The 21676-nt window shown below is 50.2% G+C and overlaps 1 protein-coding gene across 1 annotated transcript; it reads right to left on the reverse strand.

Moving 5' to 3' along the window:
* Window positions 1-6045: 6045 nt before the first annotated feature.
* Window positions 6046-20482, reverse strand: SLC38A7 (solute carrier family 38 member 7). The gene is made up of 11 exons (XM_081275620.1): window positions 19814-20482; window positions 16165-16553; window positions 14798-14996; window positions 14460-14604; window positions 13445-13543; window positions 12787-12844; window positions 12454-12568; window positions 10667-10814; window positions 9860-10059; window positions 9156-9210; window positions 6046-7979 (listed from the first exon to the last, which is right to left on the reverse strand). The coding sequence occupies exons 2-11, from the start codon at window positions 16432-16434 to the stop codon at window positions 7877-7879; spliced, it is 1392 nt and encodes a 463-aa protein (XP_081131746.1). The 5' UTR covers window positions 16435-16553; window positions 19814-20482; the 3' UTR covers window positions 6046-7876.
* Between the last annotated feature and the right edge of the window lie 1194 nt (window positions 20483-21676).

Genomic DNA, 21676 nt, shown 5'->3' on the forward strand with positions numbered 1-21676 from the left:
TCTTATTTCTTGTAACACAGGGCCTTGTTAAATTGCCCAGGTTGGCATCAAAATTGCAATCCTCCTGCCTCAGCTTCCCAGGTTGCTGGAATTACTTGCATGGGCCACTATAGCAAGTGAGGTCCAGCTACATAAATATAGCACCCAGAAACGTCTGTCTCTCTCTTTCTTTCTCTCTTTTTGGTAGCAGGGATTGAACCCAGGGGCACTGAGCCACCGAGCCACATCCCCAGTCCTTATTTGTCTTTTAATTAGAGATAGGGTCTCACTGAGTTGCTAAGTACCTCAATAAATTGCTGAGGCTGGCTTCAAACTCAGGATCCTCCTATCTCAGCCTCCCCAGCTGCTGGCATTACAGGCAGGAGTCACCAGGCCCAGCCAGATTTTAGATGAATATTGGTGCCCCAGGGCCTAGCCCTAGAGAAGCTCAAGGTTTCTCCCAGGGCCTCTGTTAACCATTAGCTGTCAGACAAGCAGGAAGGATGTTGGTCGGGATTCATGAACTGCCAAAGTTCATGGTGAAGCTGAGAGGTAATGTCCATGTCACAGCCTCGCCCAGCCCTGGCTCATGTTTCTGGCTAGTTCTCTTCCTTCCCTGACCTGAGCTGCTGGGCAGAGGCTGGGGAGACAGCTAGCTGGCTGGTTCTGGTACTGGCATCTGCTCATGGACTGGCATTTCAGAGTCCCAGGGAAAATGCTGGGTTGTGGGGTGGGGGCCGACACCGATGGGACTGATATAGACTAGAATTGATTTGGTTAAAGGTTAATTGCAGGTCTCCAAAACCCAGCTATTCCCAGGAGCCAGGCAGGGCACATCCATGAACAAAGCTTCCAGGTTGGAACTTTACTGGAGAGCGGGAGTGCAGCCAACTGTAGGTAATGGTTTCCAAGAAGGAATGACAGTGTTGCTGGATATCCAAATTTCTCAGTAATGCCAGACACCCAGATTTCTCTGTAATGGCTTTTTGGTTGTTGTTGATTTTCTTTTTAGGGCATTGAACCCAGGGTTGCTTTACCACTGAACTACATTCTCAGCCCTCTTTATTTATTTTTTTCATTTTGAGGCAGAATGTCTCTAAGTTGTTGGGCTGGCCTCAAACTTGTGATCCTCCTGTCTCAGCCTCCCAAGTTGCTGGATATGTGCCACTGTGCCTGGCTGGCTGTCATACTTTTCATTTTCAGTTGCTAGCTTTTAATTTGTTGTTTTCTTAAAGCATTCTTTCTTGTTTTATAATTGAAATATCCTCTTTACTTTTCTGAGAATATTAACTATAGGTTTTCCTTTCTGTGTGGACTTTGTCCCTCCGAGGTGCCTTGCATTCAGATTGCTACTTTGGTCTCATGTTGGAAGTGTTCCCTAAAGCTCTCTGAAAATCTGTGTTTGTTCACCCATAGCCAAGAATGTGATGGCTGGAAATTGTGTGGTTTGTTGCAGCTCATTTGTCAACTGGAGCCATCCCTACAGGGTGTCAGGGAGGACCCAGCCCTTGCATTGGGGTATCTGTAGGTTTTATTCTCTGGGGCCATTCACCTTCTCCAGAGGTGGAGGATCTTATCCTGATCAAGCACCTATCTATACTCCGGTTATCATCCTTTCTGAACAGGCAGAGGAGAAAGGTGAGGTCCTATTAGTTCAGGCTGTAGAATTTCATATCACTCTCCTGTTTTGGGCCCCCCACCTCTCCCCTGACCTCTATTGAGCCTCAAGTTCGCGAGTCAGGAGCTACCCTGCCCAGTTGCTGCAGAGAATACACAATCCTTGGAATGTGCCTGGAGTTGGGGAAGGAGAAGGATTTAGAAACTGGGTGGACTCCCCAGAAGCAAGTCCTGAGATAAGATAGGAATTCTTGTAAATTTGACTTATTGATGGAGTTGGGAAAGCAGGATGGGGCAGGTGAGTGGCCTAAGCCGGAGACTGGCTCCAGCCTGATCCGGAGAGTACGCTGGGGCACCATGGTTTAGTTTCACTCAGAGGCCATTGCTGGGGTGACAGCGGGTGCCCATCTCAGTCATCAGTGCTGGTGCCAGGGCTCAGCTGAGACTGGTGTCCTCTTGAGAAGACACTGTTTTAACATTTCTTTTATAAGCATGGCCTTCGGTTTTAAAGTGCTTGTGTTACATTTTAAGTGCTTTCTTTGTATTGGTTTCTCTTCCCTGGGTGAGGTAAATAAGATCAGAGACTATCATTCATTTACGAGTATTTCTTTTTCTTTCTATTTTTGGTGCTTGAAACAAAGGAGCACTTTGGAATTGAACCCAGGAGCATTTAGCCACTGAACCACTTCAGCCCTCTAAAAAATTTTTTTTAATTTTGAGACAGGGTCTCTCTTAAGTTGCCAAGGCTGGCCTCAAACTTGAGATCCTCCTGCCACAGCTTCCAGAGCTGCTTGGAACTACAGGCCTGGCAGCAACCTCTCTCCAAGGTTTTTTTTTTTTTTTTTTTTTGGTACCAGGGATGGAACTCAGGGGCACTGGACCACTGAGCCCCTCCACATCCCTATTTTGTATTTCATTTAGAGACAGGGTCTCACTGAGTTCCTTAGTGCCTTGCTTTTTGCTGAGGCTAACTTTGAACTTGCGATCCTCCTGCCTCAGCCTCCCAAGCTGCTGGGATTATAGGTGTGTACCACCGTGCCAGGGTCTCCAAGGGTTTCTTTCAGGAGAAGGCTACTTAACTGAGAAGAAGGTGATGCTGGGCTCTGAGCCAAACTGGCAGCCACTGGGTACTTGGGTGAATCAGTCTAGTGATATGCCCAAATAGGGTGTGGGTGGGACTTCAACTTTATTCACTCCAGGGCCAACCACTGATCTAAAACTTTCAACCACCTACCTGCTAGACCTAAGCCTCAGCCTTGCTGTCCATGTACTGACCAGGATCACCTGCATCAGACATAAATGTTTATTGTGTTAAGCCCCTGGGATTCTAGAGTTTATCTGTTTTAAGTAGCATCTCTTTAACTAATGCATCAATTTTGGGGGCAGGTGCTGGATATTGAGCGCAGGGGCATTTTACTACTGAGCTACATTCCCAACCATTTTTCTCTTGAGACAGTGTCTTGCTGAGTGGCTGAGGGTCTCACTATGTTGCTGAGGCTGACCTTGAACATGCAGTCCTCAGACTTGGTCTCCCAAGTTGCTGGGATTACAGGTGTGCATCGTTGTGCCCAGTCTGAATATCATATCATACCAAGGAATCGTTACCAAATCTTGGTTTGTAATATCTGTATCTACCTAACCCATGTACCTACACAATTAGTATCTGATTATTTGATTGGTCTGAGTTCTGCACCACACTGGAGGCCATAATTTAGAGGTGGCCCTGCCCTAGTATAAAGCTCAGATCTACCAAGCAGCAGCCAAATCACCAGGAGTCCTAGTGACTCAATTGTTTGGAATCTCCTTTCAGCGACAGGTTCCCCTCCTCCATAAGCAGAAATTATGCAAAGGCGACCTCTATTGACCAAAGGAAAAAACTGCAGTTGACACACTTCCAGTAGAATGAAATGTCCAACGTAGTTCCTGCCATCTGCCAGGTTTTCCATGTGTATTATTATGCCCTGGATTTGCAATATCTACCTCTGCAAAGTGGAAACCGTCACTCCCACCTTAAAGCTGACTTAAATGGTGTTCGGAGAGGTGAACCAACTCCCTGAGTTCTCACAGTGTGAGAGGCATCATTGAGATTTCACTCAGTGAGGCCAAGGACTTGGCTTTGTCCATTAGGCCCCTGCTCCTCAGAGGGCTTCTGAGAACAACAGCACTACCCTCACTGGGAGTGTTAGCCACAGGGATCTCAGGCTCCGCGCTAGACCTACTGAATCAGAATTTGCAGTCTAAGGAGGTCCTAGGCAATTTGTGTCTTGAATGCACATTAAAGTTTGAAAAGCACCCTGATCCTCCAGGTGGTCAGGGAAGCCCCAGTGTGTGTCCTCCTGAAAAGAATTTTCACATTTCTTTTAAATGTGGCCTTCACTTATAAAGCACTTGTATTCTGTTTCAAGAACTTTCTCTACGCTAGCTCCCTTTTCCCTCATGAGGTCACCAGGCATTCCCATTTTAGACAGAAACAGGCCTGGAGGTAAAGTGTACCCCACCACTCCATGTGAGAGCGATGGGAGAAGATCCAAGGCTTCTGAGATCTGATATTGGGGTTTGTAGCATGGGGTCTGTAGGTTCCTGGGCTTGCCTTTTCGGTTCAGAGATCATTGAGTAGGCTGAGAGAGTTGAGTTGCTGAGGCTGGCCCTGAATTGCTGGAATTACAGGTGTGTGCCACCTCACCTGACTCCTCAGTCCTTTTTTAAAAAAAAAACTTGGGGCTGGGGATGTGGCTCAAGCGGTAGCGCGCTCGCCTGGCATGCGTGCGGCCCGGGTTCAATCCTCAGCACCACATACCAACAAAGATGTTGTGTCCGCCAAGAACTAAAAAAAAAATATTAAAAATTCTCTCTCTCGGGGCTGGGGATGTGGCTCAAGTGGTAGCGTGCTCTCCTGGCATGCGTGCGACCGGGGTTCGATCCTCAGCACCACATACAAGCAAAAGATGTTGTGTCCGCCGAAAACTAAAAAATAAATATTAAAAATTCTCTCTCTCTCTCTAAAAAAAAAATTCTCTCTCTCTCTCCTCTCTCACTCTCTCTTTAAAAAAAAACAAACAAAAAAAACCTTATTTTGTTGGGCACAGTGGTGCACATCTGTAATCCCAGTGGCTTGAGAGACTGAGGCAGGAGGATTGCAAGTTCAAAGTTAGCCTCGGCAACTTAGTAAGGCTCTAAGCAACTCAGCAAGACCCTGTCTCAACATAAAATATGAAAAGGGCTACGGATGTGGTTCAGTAGAAGGGCCCCTGGGTTCAATCCCTGGTTAAAAGAAAAAGAAAAAGAAAAATTTTGAGACAGGGTCTTGCTAAGTTGCTCAAGTTCTTACTGAGTTGCTGAGGCTGGCCTTAAACTTATGATGCTCCTGCCTCAGCCTCTCAAGTTACTGGATTACAGGTGTGCACCACCTTGCCCACCAAAGTGGGGATGTCTTGAGCACAATGTACAAATATGAATGGATGAATCTGGCTGTTGGCACTGGAGTTTGCCCTTGGCATAGATGTAACCTTTCCTTCCCTCTGTTCATGAGGAAAAAGTGAAACCCAACTTCTAGCTCTTGGCCCCCTAGTCAAGGGTGAATATGGCCCAAAACTGTTCTACCCCCTTTAATCTCTCCAATGTGTTTCCCCCTTAAAGGGCAAATCCCTTCCCTCACCCTCATTTGAATATGACTGGAACAGAGAGGGGGAGTGTGATGGGGGGTGATGGCTAGATTTGACTCAAAGGAGAAGACACAGAAGGCAGGCCCAGAACTTTCATCTCCACTGTGCTGCCACATCCAGGCAATACTCCTCTACAATGTCCACTTCTCAGTTCAAGCCATGTTCTTCCTACCTCAGGGTCTTTGCACATGCAGTTCCCACTGCTTGGAGAGGTCTCCCCACCTCTCCCCACTTAGTTAACTGCTAGTCATCATTCAGGGCCGACTCAAACATTACCTCCTGCAGGAAGATTTCCTGTATCCCCTAAATTGTAAAGCCTATTAGTTTGCCTCTAGAATGTCCTTCAAAGGACCATGTGCTGGTCCTCAGCCTATGGATCTAAAAAGGTGGTATGCTTTAAGAGGTGGGGCCTAGCTGGAGGAATAATTGTGGGTGTGCCCTTTAAGGGGATATTGAGACCCAGGTCCCCGCTGGTTTTCCAGCTGCCATGAAATGAACAGGCCTCCTCTGCTGTGTGCTCCTGCCAACTACGGGGGCACCACAGGCCCAAAGCAATAGGGCCAAGTGACTGCAGGTGAAACTTCAAATAAGTCTTTAAGTTATCTTGGAAGAAAAGGGAGGCATCAAAGTCACTCCGGTTCCAGCTGGGCAGACAGAGCACGGAGGTGCTGCCGCTCCTGGGACAGAGGTCACAGATGGAGAAGTGCCATCCACACCTCTCACCCTAGCCCCCTCTCCTTCCCACCAAGGCGCAGACTCTGAGCCCCGGCACCAGACACAGGAGATGCAGCTCAGCAGCACAAGTTCCTTTATTCACCATCCTCCCTCTTGAGAGTGTCCAGAGTACAAAACAAACATCAGGAGGCCCTGACGGGGAGGGAGGGAAGGCTCCTGAGGTTAGGTCCAGGGGCCAGATCCAGCTCTTCTTCCTGGCTGGCCCATGTCTGTGCAGCGGCCCCACATTATTCCCCCAACCCTAAAATGCAGCACTGGGAGGCACCTCAGCCCTGCCAGCAGGCTGGCCTCCTAGCTTTGATGGGGCTTGCCACTGGGCGGCAGCCTGAGAGCAAGCAGCAGAAGGGGCTGGTCCCAGGGGACAGGGAAATGGGCCTCAAGAGCAGATGTATGGAAAGGCAGCTTATCCAGTCTTCAGGTTGGACAAAGTCTCACCAGCCACCAGCCGGCCTGCGCAGCCTAGGTGGGACTGCCCAGAGTGGCAGCTACTGGGTGGGGGCCCCTCTCACTCCCAGTTCAGAGATTTTAGGCAGGAGGGATCAAGGAAATATGGGGATTCCTGGAGGAGGAAGCCTGATTCTGTACCTGGGAGTTGCCACAGTGAACAAGGGCAGGTGAGGGGCCAAGGAGGTCAAAATGGGAATATGGAAGGAGAGAATTATGTTGCGACAATGAAGGTGTGACCTTGATGTGATTGACAGGCTGCTGAGTGCAAGCGTGAAGGATGTATGGAGCTGAGGAAGCTGAGAGAGGGCTTGACACCCATGCCCCACAACAGAACAAAACAAAACATGTTCATAAATCAGAGATGGAGCTACACAAAGGAACGTGATCCAAGATCCACCTGGCAATGGAAACTTCCAGGCCTACCAATGTCAACCCCACCATCCTCTCTGGGACATCAGACTAGGGCTGGCTTGGGGAGGGGGCAGAACAGTGGCAAGGAGAGGAGCAATCCCTGAAGAAGAGGTCAGAGGTTCACCTGGATCTTGGCCAGCCCAGCCTGCATGGAGGGTCTGAAAGGCTCCCAGCCTCCTCCCTCACCCACCTTGAGTTTCTGAAAAGAGTGGCCCACCTGAAATCCAAAAGCAGCAGCAGACCCCACCCTCTGCCTGTGGGGAAAGCTAATGGAGGAGTACTCACAGCACCGTGGCATGGGCAGCCCCTGGCTTCAGAACCAGGCTGGCGCCATTTGTAAACATTAGAGTTGGTGAGACCTGGGGATGGAGGAAGAGAGGGTGCTCAACCTGGACCATCAGGTTTGGAGAAAGTCAGTCCTTAAAGATTTGGGAAATGCCAGCCATGGGAAAGAGGCCATCAGGCTGACCAGGGGTCCAAGAGGGAATGGACAAGGCCAGCATCTACCTATTTCTTCCCATTTGTAAGACTCCAGCTCTACCTTTGGAAATTGCCAGATCCTAGAAGAAGCCAATACTGTCCACGGCTGCTGATGGGCTGGAGCAAGCACTGAGCCTGAGGGTATATGCCCAACCCCCACTCAGGACAGGCTGCTCTGTGGAGGACACTGGCCCTTCCAATGTGGTCTTTCTCCAGAGGGAAATCAGACTGGTTCTTCTAGTACCTGCTGATCCTCTACCCGCGGGGGTTGCAGGCATGAAGTTGAGAGTTAGGAGAAAGAAGTTCCTTTGTGACGTAGACTTGCCACCACCCATAGCGTAGCCATGGCTGGGGAGCAGGAAGAGAGCTAAACTTGAACTGTCCACAGGTGTGGGGCCTGATTCTGCCCCAGAAGTATTCCTGGAAAAGGATGTCTGGTGTCATCCCACCAGCTGGAATGATGTTGGACTTGGGTGGCCCCATAGCTCTAAGAGAGAATTCCTGGGTCCAATGGTCAAGGCCATGTGCTTCCTGGGAGGCAGTGGTTATGCCAAGAAATCCACATAGATGGCATTGGCTGTGGTCTGGCCAAAGATGAAGGCTCCCAGGGTGACCAAGAGGACTCCATAACTGACCAATGCCCACCAGCTGAAGAACAGAGGATGAAAAGGAATCGATCAGTCATCCTGTTCACGTCTCTTCCGACTTACATATATATGGAAGTTAGGTACCATTATTACTTATTCCACTTTTGACTTGTCAAGGACTTTTCCATAAAAAGGCATGTGTGTTCAGCCAGGTGTATTATCTTTAGTCCACAGGTAAGGAGACCAATACCTAATGGATGAACTGACTGGTCACAGGATGCTAAGGGCAAGACCAGGATTAGTGCACAGACCTCCTGATGGGAAGATATTCAGAAAAAAGCCAGCTACATAAGATGTGATCCATTTCCTTAAAAAAAGAATCAAGCTGGGTGCAATGGCACATGCCTGTAATCTCAGGGACTTGGGAGGCTAATGCAGGGGAATAGCAAGTTCAAAGCCAGCCTCAGCAACCTAGTAGGGCTATAAGCAACTTAGCGAGACCCTGTCTCAAAAATTAAAGGACTGGGGAGGCAGACATCTGCAAATAGATGTATCAAAACCAGAACAGGGTTATTACTTGGTCCTGAGAATAAGGGTGATTTTCATTTGCTTCTTTAGACCTGTGTGTATTTTTAAAGTTTTCTATAATTACCTTCCTTCCTTCTTTCTTCATAGTGCTGGGGACTGAACCCAGGGCTTCACACATGCTAGACAAATGCACCACTTCTAAGTCCTCTGAGTTATTCTCTAGCCCTTTTTAAAACTTTTATTTTGAGACAGGATCTTGATAAGCTGCCCAGGCTGGCAATGAACTTGCAATCCTCTTGACTCAGCTTCCTGAGTAGCTGGGATTACAGATGTGCACCTCCATGCCTAGCTTTAAAAGCCCATGATTTTCTTTCTTTCTTTCTTTCTTTTTTTTTTTTTTTTGAGAGAGAGAGAGAGAGAGAGAGAGAGAGAGAGAGAGAGCGCGCGAGCGAGAGAGAGAGAAAGAATTTTTAATATTTATTTTTTAGTTCTCGGCGGACACAACATCTTTGTTGGTATGTGGTGCTGAGGATCGAACCCGGGCCACACGCATGCCAGGCGAGCGCGCTACCGCTTGAGCCACATCCCCAGTCCTAAAAGCCCATGATTTTAAAAGCATGCAAAAGACTCCTTATTGTCTTCTACTGACTCCCACCCCCTGCCTCCCATACCCCACCTCCCAGAGGATCCAAGGCTGGCCCTGCTTTACCTGGCTGGTTTGACCTCCTCCATCTCAGAGAGTTTGGCTTGAATGAGGCACAGACCTGGAGGAGAAGAGGTAGCTCTGAGGTTGTAGGAAGCAGAGGCTCTACCCTCATCCAAGACCCCTCTTACCAAAAGGGTGGCAGAGAAAGTCATGTTTACTCTCCCAGAAATTCTGCCTCTGCTCCCTGACTTAACACCCTGCTGGAGCCTGGCCTCTGCTTTCTAAGGACAGGCCAAGAAGCAAGCACACACCTAAGCAGAGAGCAATAGCTCCCTTGCTCTGTGTGCAGTGGGAAGGACTTTCAAGGAGATTGCCTGCACAGAAACAGGTGGGGCTGTTTCCCAGGGATCTGCAAAAGACCCGTGTCTACCTCTACATCCGGGTGTCAACACCCTGCCCCTTTGACCTCTGGGCTGTATTGAGCAGAACCAGCCAGATTCTAATAGGGAAGAACACATAGAAGTATAGGCTCTGGCACCACTGACTTGGGTTGGAAAAGTCTTGTTACTTATTCGTTGAGATCATTAACCTCTCTGGGAAGCTTTGTATTCTCTCTGGACTTCACATTTTCTCATCAATACAAGGGAGAGTGCAAGAGCTGGGGGTGACCCTCCCTGGCAGGTTTAGAGCCCATGGGGCGCTGAGGCCAGAGGGTCCTTGGAGTCGGTACTACAGGGCCATCAGACAGGGATGCCAGGGGTGCGCACCTGGGAAGACGAAGATGAAGCAGGCGGCCAGGCCCCCGATGACCGAGATGACCTTGCCGATGTCAGGGATGAAGAGCGCCAGCAGCAGGGTGAGCAGGAACCACACCAGCGTCTGCAGCACTCGCCGCCGCTGCTCCCGCCCCACGTCCTCCTCCACTGCCATCCCCTGGTAGCGCAGCCACAGGCCCTCGACCACTGCCCTGTCCACAGGAGGAGGGGTTCAGGGGCACCCTTGCTCAAAACCCCCCACCTCTGGCTCACAGGCCAAACCACAAACTGGGAAGATTGTGGGTAAGGCCCTAATCACTGAGTCTAACATGGGCTTACCCACACTGCCCTGGGCACCCTGGGGCTGGATGAGAGGGTGACTGTGAAGGACTCAGTGCTTCGCTTCATCACATGGAGACCGACACTATTATTTTCTTTAAAAGGAACACTTCGGGGGGCGGGGGCTGTAGCTCAGTGGCAGAGCATCTGCCTAGCAAGTGTGAAGCACTGGGTCTGATCCTTAGTACTGCATAAAAATAAATAAATAAAATAAAGGCAAGCTGTCCATCTACAACTACAAAAAATAATTTTAAAAAAATAATTAAAAGCTCAGGAAAGATGAAGGTTAGTGGTTCCTGGAGGACTCGGAATGTTCTGGTGACCCTGGGACAACGCCTACTCCTGAGCCCCAGCTTGGAATGGGGACTATCCTAGATATGGATTCTTTTCTAGGGGCTGCAGTTTCTCCTTCCTCAGAACAGGTTCCATACAAGTCCATGGGCTTCCAGGAGGTCTGGGTGGCATGGGGAGGGGGCTCACCGCCCACAGAAGTGCAGGATGGGGTAGGAGGTGAGCACGCTCAGGATGATGAAGGCTCGGGCCACAGCCACAGCCATGTCCTCGGAGGGGTAGGAAAGGAGCACATCGGGGTCCACAGCAGCTCCAAAGGTCAGGAAGCCACAGATGCCTATAATGCAGAGACAGGGGGCTAGGTTGGGGCCACCCTGCGAGGGTAGCAGGGTGGACTGTCCTCTCCTGATCAATGTAGCTGGAGCAGCTCTGGAGGCTTAGCCTGGGTCCTGGGGGCGTTGAGCTGGGAGCAGAGGTCTCCTCCTGCCTTCGCAGATCCTCTGCTGGAAGCCCGCCAGCCCCCCACATGCCCCTTCTCTGAATTTGCCCAGTACATTCCTGTCCCATACTTCTGCACTAACTGTTCAGTCTTCATGCTGCCATCTCATCACTCAGGTCTCAGTTCAGATGTCCCCTGCTGAAGGAATGCTGCCCTGCACACCCACAATCATACCCACCCCAGGCACTTGGCTGTCACCCAGTTCTATTTCTTCACATCACGCAACTCTTTGAATTGTCTTTTTTTGGGGGTGTGGGGGGGCCATGGGTGATTAAACTCAGGCATGCTTTACCACTGAGCCACATCCCCAGCCCTTTTTAATATTTTTATTTAGAGACAGGGGCTCGCTAAATTGCTTAGGGTCTCACTGTTACTGAGGCTGGCTTTGAACTCATGATCCTCCTGCCTCAGCCTCCTGAGCTACTGGGATTACAGGTGTGTGACACTGTGCCTGGCTCCCTTATTATTTATTGAGAAAGGGTCTCACTAAGTTGTCCACGCTGGCCTGAAACTTGTGATCCTCCTGCCTCAGCCTCCCAAGTTGCTGGGATTACAGGCGTGCACGCCCCCATCCTGGCTCCTTTTGAATTGTCTTTTTAATTGGTGTATTTTCTGTCTCCCCAGGCAGAACATGAGTCCCAAGAGAACAAGGGACTTGGCCAGTTTGCCTGTTGGCTCCTGGCTGTGACTTCAGAGGCTGGAATGGTTCTGGCCCAGCAGCTGTGTGTGCCCTCCCCTCCAAGGGAGGGTGGCAGGGTTCTTCCTCTAGGGCTCTCGTCCTAATCCTCATACAAACCACCCACCCAGCAGCCAGAGCCTCGTGCCTCTCAGCAGTGCCCCCACATGAAATGCTTCCTCTCTGCCTCCCCAGAGCACCTGCCCCCTCCCCATTTCCTGCCACCTGCCCCACTCCTCAGATCCCAACTACACACAGCCCCATTCTATCCCTGCCTCAGAGACCTGGCATTCTGCAGCACCTTGGTCTGGAAGCTCCTCTTTGACTTTTCATGTTCTGACTTTCTTGTCACTTGGATCTCCCCAAATGCCACCTCCTAGAGAGGAGCCTTCTGTGAAAGCTATACCCACATGGTCCCATTCAATCCTTCTTGGTTTCACTGTCACGATGGCACTTGCTACTTCTGATTCCTTATTCCCTCTCTCATAACTGTCTCTCCAATGACACTGTCCACCTTGCAGAGGCAGGACCAGGTCTTTCTTTCTCCATGCGTCCCCATGCTGAGAACAGTTCCTGGCACTTATTGGGCTCTGACTTGGAACTGATGAATGGATGCATGGACCTGCCCCTCTCATCTTGGCAGTGCATGGCCCCCTGGCAGCCCAAGTGCAAGCCAACGTCTACAGGGTGCTTGCTGTGCTGGAAATGCAGGCTGTCCTCAGGAAAGCTGGGCCAGAGGACGTGGGGACGCGAGGGGGAGTGGGAGTACTCAAAGCCTGGCTCTTGGAGGGGTGCACTCACCTGTGCCCATGTAGACAGCCAGGGCTATGACCATGGCGGCTGTCACAACCCCACCCCAAGTCTTCACCTCGGGCTGCCGCATGCTGTTGAAGACGGGCACACTGCTCACGTGGCACTGTCCGGGTGAAGGGCATGGTCACAGTGGGGAAATGACCACATCCCCAGTTTCCAGAGGAATGTACCTTGGGGACAAAGGCCCCAGGGACAAAGGACAAGTCCTGGGGCTCCCACTTTATCCTTCCTCCCAGGATTCCCCCCATTCTGTTTGTAACATGGGTTACAGCCCCGGTGGTGAATGAATTAAGGGGACAGTAGGGACCTTGTAGCTGGCACCTGAAATCCAAAGCAGATGGTGGGCATGGCATTGAACACGGCCATCCAGGAAGCCGGCCTGTGGACAAACACAGCGTGCAGCTGCTCGTGAACCTCTCAGAGCCGTCGACCATGCCCAAGCACAATCCTCCTTCGCTCACCCTACCCTCTGGCCAACAGCATCCTCCATACGTAAGAACAGACATCTCCTTTCCCAGCCCAACAGACTGAGGCTCTGAAAGGCCTTCATGGACCAAAAGCCAGATTTCCTGGCTTCTGGATTGGGGCTTTGTTTTTCTGGTTTGTTCTATTTATTTATTTTTTCCCCATTTAAAAGGGGAATTTGGGGAAAAAAATGACAAATCAGCTTCATCCTCATATAGATGATAAACACAGATGGAAAAATGTGCCTTTCCACCTGTCAGTTTCCACAAGCTGGGGCCTGGTCTAGTGCCAGCTCATCTGTTGGATGTTCATGGCAGAGTCTCCTCCTGCCTCTAGCTCTCCTTCTTCCCTCCAGCAAAAAGAGACCAGGTCCTCTCGCTCCTTCCTAGTGACAGATGAAGTATCCCTGATGAACTAAGGAGCACCTGTGTGGCTTCTGAATGCCTGACCCAGCACCTCCTGGGTCCCAGGTGGCAGCTTCTATTCTTATGTTTCCCCAGGGGCCCTTACCCACCTGGTCAGGATGTCTCCTGGGGTCATCTCTTTATCTGGCCAGATGTATTTGATGATAATGATGGCAGTGACGTACCAGGTGCCCACGACGCTCAGGAAGCTGCCGGGAAGGAGAGATTGATTTCTTCTTCCCCAGAGCCTCAGCTGCCCTTAGTCCGATTCCATTCCTGGGTGGCTGGGGATGGTCCACCCTCAGTTCTAGGGACCACAAGCATCTCCTGAACACTGGGGGACTATGCCAAGCAAAGACTCAGGAAATGCCTGAGAAATGAGTCCCAGGGAGACCTGCCATAGCTAGGAGGGAGCTGGATGGCCAACAGGACCTGATCAGCATTTCTGGCCACTGGGACATGCACTCATTTGGCCCCAAGGCTCAGAGATCACGTGGAGAACAGAGCTCCAAGTGCTCCTGTAACTCCAATCTGAGCAGGCCAGACTTGGCAAGGGCTACCAGCAGGCCATGCTCTGGGCCTGGCCTTGAGAATTAGGAGATACCAAAGGTAAAGGGTGAGAGTTCAGTTACTGGAAGGTTGACACGGAAGGGGGTCATGGGGAGAGCCGAGTGTGCCCCTTCACTTTACACCTGGAAAAGGCCTCGACCCCACGGCTTGTCAGGTACCGAGCAGGGCAGCCAGTCTCCTCCCTTCACGCTGAGCCACATGGAAGATGCTGCCAGGCCCACAACCACGAATGACTCAAATGCTACCCCCCAAGAGAGAGCCAAGGCCAGGTCCACAGGCTGCCCTCACACTCCCGGCTGTCACCAGTCTTTAATAAGGACATTTAGAACTGCATCTCCCATCCAAGCAAAAGGCCACTGTCTCCTTTAGTGGTGCCAGAAAGAGGTGGTCCTGGGCCTGAAACCCTGCAAAGCTTGATCTACTCTGCCTGGCCCACGTCTGCTCCCTGAGAAGGTGAGTTGTCACGGAGGGAAGGAGCTGCCCAGTAGACAGAGGGTCTCCAACTGCCCACGAGCAGAGCTTCTGTCCTGCCCAGGCTGGGGTGGGGCTCCAAACCTGGCATATTTCTGGAAGCCAATCTCCCTGGGGATGGAGAGGGGCAGGATGAAGAGGAAGGCAGTGAGGCTGATGGTGAACTTTCGGTCTGTGTACCAGGGGCCACCGCTGGCCTCCTCGGGGTCCTTTGCCATCACAGCTATAACTGCACAGGGAGGAAAGAGGAAATGTCATGCCAGGCCACCACCCTGCTCTGCTGGGCCCCAGGACCTCCCTCTGATGAATCCAGCAGCCTGGAAGGAGGATTCCTAGATGAATGTTCAACACCTTTCCCTCCACCCCAGCACCCCCAGGATTGAGGGGGACAGACAAGGTAGTTGCTTCAGGGAGAACCTCACTCTTGTCCTGCTGGTCCCCGATGATGATGAGGAAGGCGATGCAGGTGCCAAAGGTGTAGATGGCGATGGCCACCTCGCATAGCACTCCCGTCAGCTTGCCGCACACGGCCCACACCACCTCCTGGTAGGTCCTCTCATTGCTGGCCTGGGAGCAGTAGGCCAGGATGACGAGGCCACTGATGATGAAAACCAGCATACCCTAAGGCAGGGGCAGAGTGAGACAGTGTGGGAAGAGCTGGCAGCCAAGGGCATCCTGAGCACTTAAGGGGCCAATGCCCAAAGTGGCTTCGGCAAATGGGTCTTGGGTTGCATGGCAATATTAATAGATTGCTAGAGGTTGCCAAGGGGAGATTTTTTTTTAAAACAAAGTTTTGTGACAACTTTCAAACATAAAAAAGTAGACAGACCAGACAGAATAAAATAACAGTAAAGTCCCCTATGTGCCCATTACTTAGCTTCAAAAATAACCAATTCACAATCTTGTTACATTTTATTTCCCTTCCTACTCAGGATTACTTTGAAGCCAATACAAGCTATGTGTCATTTTGTCAGTAAATATTTCAGTAGTACTGAAAGATAAGAGTCCTATTTTATTTTATTTTTGTGGTGCTGGGATTGAAGCTAGAGCCCTGTGCATGCTAGGTAAGCATCCTACCACAGAGCTACAGCCTCAAGTAACCCAGTTATTTGTTTTTTCTTTTCTTCTTTTGGTCCTGGGGATTGAGCCCAGTGGTGCTTAACTACTGAGCCATATCCCCAGCCCTTTTTATTTTTTATTTTGAGACAAGGTCTCATTAAGTTGCTGAGGCTGGTGTCAAATTTGTGATCCTCCTGTCTCAGCCTCGTGAGTTGCTGGGATTACAGGCATGGACCACCACACCCAGCTATCACATTTTATTTTGAGACAGGGTCTTGCTAAGTTGCCCAGGCTGACCTCAAGGTTTCGAACCTCCTGAGCCCAGCTAATGGCATCATTACTTATTTATTTATTATTATTTTTTAGTTGTAGATGAACACAATACCTTTTATTTATTTATTTTTTTAATGTGGTGCTGAGGACTGAACCCAGTACCTCACACATGCTATGCAAATGCTCTACCACCGAGCTATGACCCCAGCCCCCACCCCCTTTCTTTTAACATAACCAGAAAATCACAGAAATGCCTAAAAAATTAAATATGGTGATGTCCAAATCTGATTGTCAGGAAGGTTTCTGCTATTTCATTTGGGCTGGGTGAAGAGTACTAGAATAGACGGGTAGTATCTTTCATGTGTAAGGGAAGGAAGAAGGGCAGATTGTCTCCTGTTGACTGTCTTTGATCCAAAGAGCCCACCTGTGCTGTGCCTCTGCCCAGCACCACACTCACCATCTGCAACGTGACCCCAGCTGCCACGCCCCCGGCGGTGCTGAAAGCTGCCGGGAAGTTAAGCAGCCCTGCGCCCAGGCAGGCGTTGACAACGATGAAGATGGCTCCAAGCGTGGAAGTGGTTCCTCTGTCCAGACCTTCTGGGGAAGCCTCGCCTTCACTCTTGGGGGCTGTGTCCACACAGGGACTCTGCAGCAGACGGGCCCGCTCCCCAGCATCTGTGCTTGAGCCCCACTCGCTGTAGTCACTGTTGATGCTGACCTGGGCCATGGCCCAGAGCCTTCTTTCTTCCTACAAGGGCTCTGGAAAGTTCTGCCTCACAGCCACATCCTGTGGTAGCTGAAAGAATGTCTGTTCAGAGCTGTTAACTTATAAGGACTCTTGTTAACCTAGATGGGACAAAGACAGGTACTGCTGTTATCCTGAGATGGGGAGGCTGAGAGGTGAAATAACATGGCAGGGATTCAAACTGAGGAGCACTTCCGCTCAGAACATCACAATGGGTGCCACAGTGTGGGATGGCAGACACAGAAATGTCAGATGCAAGCCAGGTGTGCAGGCATATGCTTGTAATCCCAGCAATTTGTGAGGCTGAGACAGGGGAATTGCAAGTTCAAGGCCAGCCTCAGCAATGCAGCATGACCCTAAGCAACTCGAGGAGATCTTGTCTCAAAATAAAAATAAAAAAGGATGGGGATGTAGCTTGGTGCTTTATAAATCCTTTGGTTAAATCCTTAGTATTAAAAGAAAAAAATGTCAGGTACAAATCTTGCTTGTTTCAGCCTTACAGAGCAGTAGAATAAATAAGACCTAAACATAAAAGACAGGAAAACTAACATGTCAGCACTGGAGAGGGGCCCCCATGGGGGAGGTGTGTCTTGAATGTTATCTTATCTCATTCAATCCCGTGACAACCTCATGGTCAAAAAGTTTGGAGAGATCAAATCACTGACCCAGGATCATATACTAGGAATCTGTGGTGCAGGATCTGAATCCAGACCTGTCTGTCTTCCCAGCCTGTTTCTAGATTGCAGCGTCCTTAAACGAGGTACTCTCACCAAGGACTGTGGGTGTTTCAATGCACTATAGCCCAGCAAGCCTTGCTGCAGCCCACAGCCTAAATTCTGTGTGGCTTTCAAGGCCCTTCAAAATTCAGGCCATTTTCAATTTCTGCCACAAGAACCCCAAATCTGTCACATTTGGGTCCCCAGGAAAATAATTACTAATCCTATGCTTGGAATGCTCCTAGTCCCTCTTGGCCAGCCACTCTGGCTTATGTCTTCCCCTTTTCTTCAGAACTCACTGAGCCTTCCTTGGAGCCACCCAAGGGCCCAGCACCACTCAGACATTCTCTTGTGCTGGCGTTTCACAGCTCTGGGTCCTCTTCTCAGCTACACTGCAAAACTGGCGGGCTCAATGTGTGGTCTTCATTGCATTATTGATCATTACCTCTGTGGCTAGGGGATGCATCATCTCATTCAATTGTCAATGTGGCCCTAAAAAGTAGACTAGACACGTCTGTCACTATTTTACCAAGAGGAAACCAAATCCCAGAGGTATGAAGCACTCTACCCTGGGTCACATAGCAGTCAGTGGAGGAGCCGGGATTCAAAACTAGGCCTGTTTGGCCCTAGAGCTTCTGTCCATTTGCATTTGCCTCACCTCTGAGTCTTTCCATCTATGGAGTCTATTAATAATAGTAAGGGCTTAGTCCTCAATGAACCAGGCTGAGGGTGCATCTCAGTGGTAGAGTGCATGTTTAGGGCATTCTGGGGTTCCATCTCCATTAATAATCTCTGCCCCTCAAATCATTGCTTCTATTATGTTTGGAAATATCCCTTCCCATTTTGTCATCCCATACCATGCCTATGATTCTCAATCCTAAGCAAGCAGAGAGAATACTCATCAAACACTAGCCTGGTGCCATCGGTCAGGTAGCAATGAGGTGCATAGGCACTGGGACAACTCCTGGGAGGAAGAGCAAGATCAAGGCCAGAGGCTGGGCTGGGGAATGGAGCTCAGTGAGAGAATGTGTGCTTAGCATGCATGAGGCGCCCTAGGTTCAATCCCTAACAACTAGGCCTGTCCAAAAAAAAAAAAAAAAGAAAAAGGCAAGAAAGGGTACAGCTGAGTGCTTAGTGAGGAGTCAGGAGCATTCTGTCCCAAAGGCTGCTTCTGGCTTATTACCTCCCAGGCTGCAAAATCTGCTAAAAGCTCCTTCTCCTATCCTTGCTGAATCCTGATCCCAGGGTATTAACACAAAACTATATTCTATTCTCTACTATCTTGTTTTTACCCCCCTCCCACCACCCAATCCTGGCCCTGTGCTAGGGAATGAACTTGGGAGCACTTTACCATTGAGCTACATCTCCAGACCTTTTTATTTATTTATTTTAAATATTTATTTTTTAATTGTAGTTGGACACAATACCTTTACTTTATTTATTTATTTTAATATGGTGCTGAGGATTGAACTCAGGGCCTCGCACATGCTAGGCAAGCACTCTGCCACTGAGCCACAACCCCAGCCCATTTTTTATTTTTTATTTTGAGACAGAGTCACACTAAGTTGCCTAGGCTGGCCTCAAACTTGCTGAGGCTGGCCTTGAACTTGTGATCCTCCTGCCTCATCTTCCCAAATCATTAGGATTACAGGTGTGTGACACTGCACCCCACTTACTCATAAAGAAGTGAATTGAGTCTGGTGTGGTGGTGCACGCCTATAATCCCAGCAGCTGGGGAGGCTGAGACAGGAGGATCGCTAGTGCAAAACTAGACTCAGAAACCGGGAGATGCTTGCGTCTCAGTGAGACCCTGTCTCTAAATAAAATACAAAATAGGGCTGGGGATGTGGCTCATTGGTTGAGTGCCCCTGAGTTCAATCCCTGGTACCTCCCCTCCCCCCAAAAAAGAAGTGAACTGATCAGATTCATAATGACAACCTGAACACTGTCCATTGTAGGGCCATCCCTTCTGATACTATCAGTCCACTGGTGGTCTAGAATGGTTAATAAGGCCCCTTGAAATGCTTCCCAATATCTCTTTCTCATGATGAACAAACAGACTGGGAACAGTCCCCTCATGAGAAGGAAAGATCAGCTGCTCTCAGATGTCTATCATCAAGAATGTAACCAAGGGACACAGTCCCAGAGGGAACATCCCTCTGCTGGCACCAGATTCAGAAAGATCAGTCTATGCCACTGGACTTCTTCCTCTTATGCAACCTGCCCTCCAGCCACCAACTCAGCAAAAAAAAAAAAAAAAAAAAAAAAAAAAAAAAAAAAAAAAAAAAAGCAGTGACTAGCGACAGCAGGTTCTTGGCGGCTTCCAGGCTTTCAGCATAGTTCCAGGGAGATCCAAGACCATCTCCTGGTCCCTGTTCACACTATCAGAGTTCTACTGAGTGATTGGTCTAAGGTCACACAGCTCAGTGCAGCTTCCTGACTCTCCAGACAGTAGGTTTTCCTTTGGCACCCCTGCCCCAGGCCTGAACCATCTGCCCAGCCTCTCCTACCACAGGACCTCAGCCTGAGGTCCTCAGGGAGATCAGTTCAAAGGCTGAGAGTTTCCACCCTCTGCAGACTCTGAATTGGTCAAAAGATCTCTCCCTCCCTCCCTCCAATTACTCAATTCCATTGTTCCAGCTCACCTGCTTGACTCTGGTGAAAGGGGTATGCTTTTTCTCCCCAAAGGGCTGGTATCAGATTCTTTTTACTTCCCTCTGTGGTCTTAAGTTCTTTCTTAAGATGTTACTCAAAATCTGCAGCCAAGAGAGAGAAGAGTGTGGGCTGTTTCTGGGTCGGCTTCAGCAGCAGGGGGTGGGGGCACTGACAGGCTCTGACACTAACTCGTGGAACAGAGGGCCAGATCAAAGGAAAAAGGGCCGGGGGAGGGAAAGCGACTAAACTAAGGTCACGGTGGGTAGCTGGCAGGGTCAAGGTGGAAGCCTAATGTCTACATGCAGTAGGCCCCTCAGCTCCCTTTCCCAGTGGGTTCTCAGTCCAGCCTGGGGTTGGAGCCCTGAAATACAAGGGTTGGGCTGCACTGGGAGGTAAGTCAGGGGCGGGGGCCGACTTCCAGGCCTGAGGCGAGACCGGCCGGACACTTGGGGGTAACTGGGGAGGCGATCGGGGGACTTGATCCCGGCCTAGGACTAGGTGGAGTCCCGCCGGGCTAAGGCGCGCAGGGGTGGCGCAACAAAAGGCTGGGCGCGGCGAGGACCGGCTCCCGACCCTGCAGGAAATCAGAGCCGGGCCGCGGCGGGGACACTCGGGCACCCGGGAACCTGACGCCCCCACCCCCCGCCACCTCTATCTCACAGCACCTACCTTCGGTGCTTGGTCCCGAGCCGGCGGGGCAGCCACGTGAGTGCGGGTCACGTGACCGCCCGGCTTGGGCGGGGCGCAGGACACCCTGGGAGTTGTAGTTTTTGGCAGCTGTCAATCTTGGCCAACCTCGGAGCCCTGAGCCCTGAACCTGACCGCAGTAGTCCAGCCGGTGTTTATCCCGTTATTTTTAGATTTGGCCCCTGGCCGAGCCGAACACCGCTCTCCCTCCCAGGAAGAGCATTAGGAGGTTTGGCATCTTTGTCTGTCCAGAGTCCCAGCGGGCTAAAACTGCTTGACTCATTATTTTTACTGGTCTCTGTCCCTATGTTCCTGCCTCGGGCCAGTGACCCAGGAGTCTCTTTTACCGAGGAGTGTGGGGGGTCAGTTTTCACCTCCTTGAGCTGTGGTCTTCTGTACAACAGAGGGCTGGCCTGAGTGTTCATGACCATGAACCCAGAGCCCAGATTCTAGACTAGTTTTTGAGGCAAGGTAGGCTCTCAATAAATATCTGTTGAATGAAGGAATGAGTGTCCAGAGCCCTGGCTTCTGTCCTTGGCAGTGTGCCACAGTATCTCTGGCTTGCTTGCTTTCTTTTTTCTTTTCTCTCTCTCTCTCTCTTCTCCCCCACCTACCTACCTACATACCTACCTTCCATCCTTCCTTCCTTCCTTGCTCTCTCTCTCTCTCTTTCTTTTCCTTCCTTCCTTCCTTCCTTCCTTCCTTCCTTCCTTCCTTCCTTCCTTCCTTCCAGGGGATTGAATCCAGTGGTGCTTTATCAGGGAGCGAAGTTCCTAGCCCTTTTTTCTTTTCTTTTTTTTTTTTTTTTTTTAAAGTTTTTTGAAATTTTAAGACAGGGAATTTTTTTTTTTTTTAAGAGAGAGGGGGACAGAGAGAGAGAGAGAATTTTAACATTTATTTATTCTTAGTTCTAGGCGGACACAACATCTTCGTTTGTATGTGGTGCTGAGGATCGAACCTGGGCCGCACGCATGCCAGGCGAGCGCGCTACCGCTTGAGCCACATCCCCAGCCCCCCTTTTTTATTTTCTATTTTGAGACAGGGTATTACTGCTGCTTAGGACCTGCTAAATTGCCCAGGCTGGCTTTGAACTTGTAATCCTCCTTCCTGCCTCAGCTTTCCTAGTCGCTGGGATTACAGGTGTACACCACCACGCCCGGCATCTC

The sequence above is a fragment of the Spermophilus citellus genome, assembly GCF_964194105.1.
Source record: "Spermophilus citellus genome assembly, chromosome: 18".
NCBI classification, from domain to species: domain Eukaryota; kingdom Metazoa; phylum Chordata; class Mammalia; order Rodentia; family Sciuridae; genus Spermophilus; species Spermophilus citellus.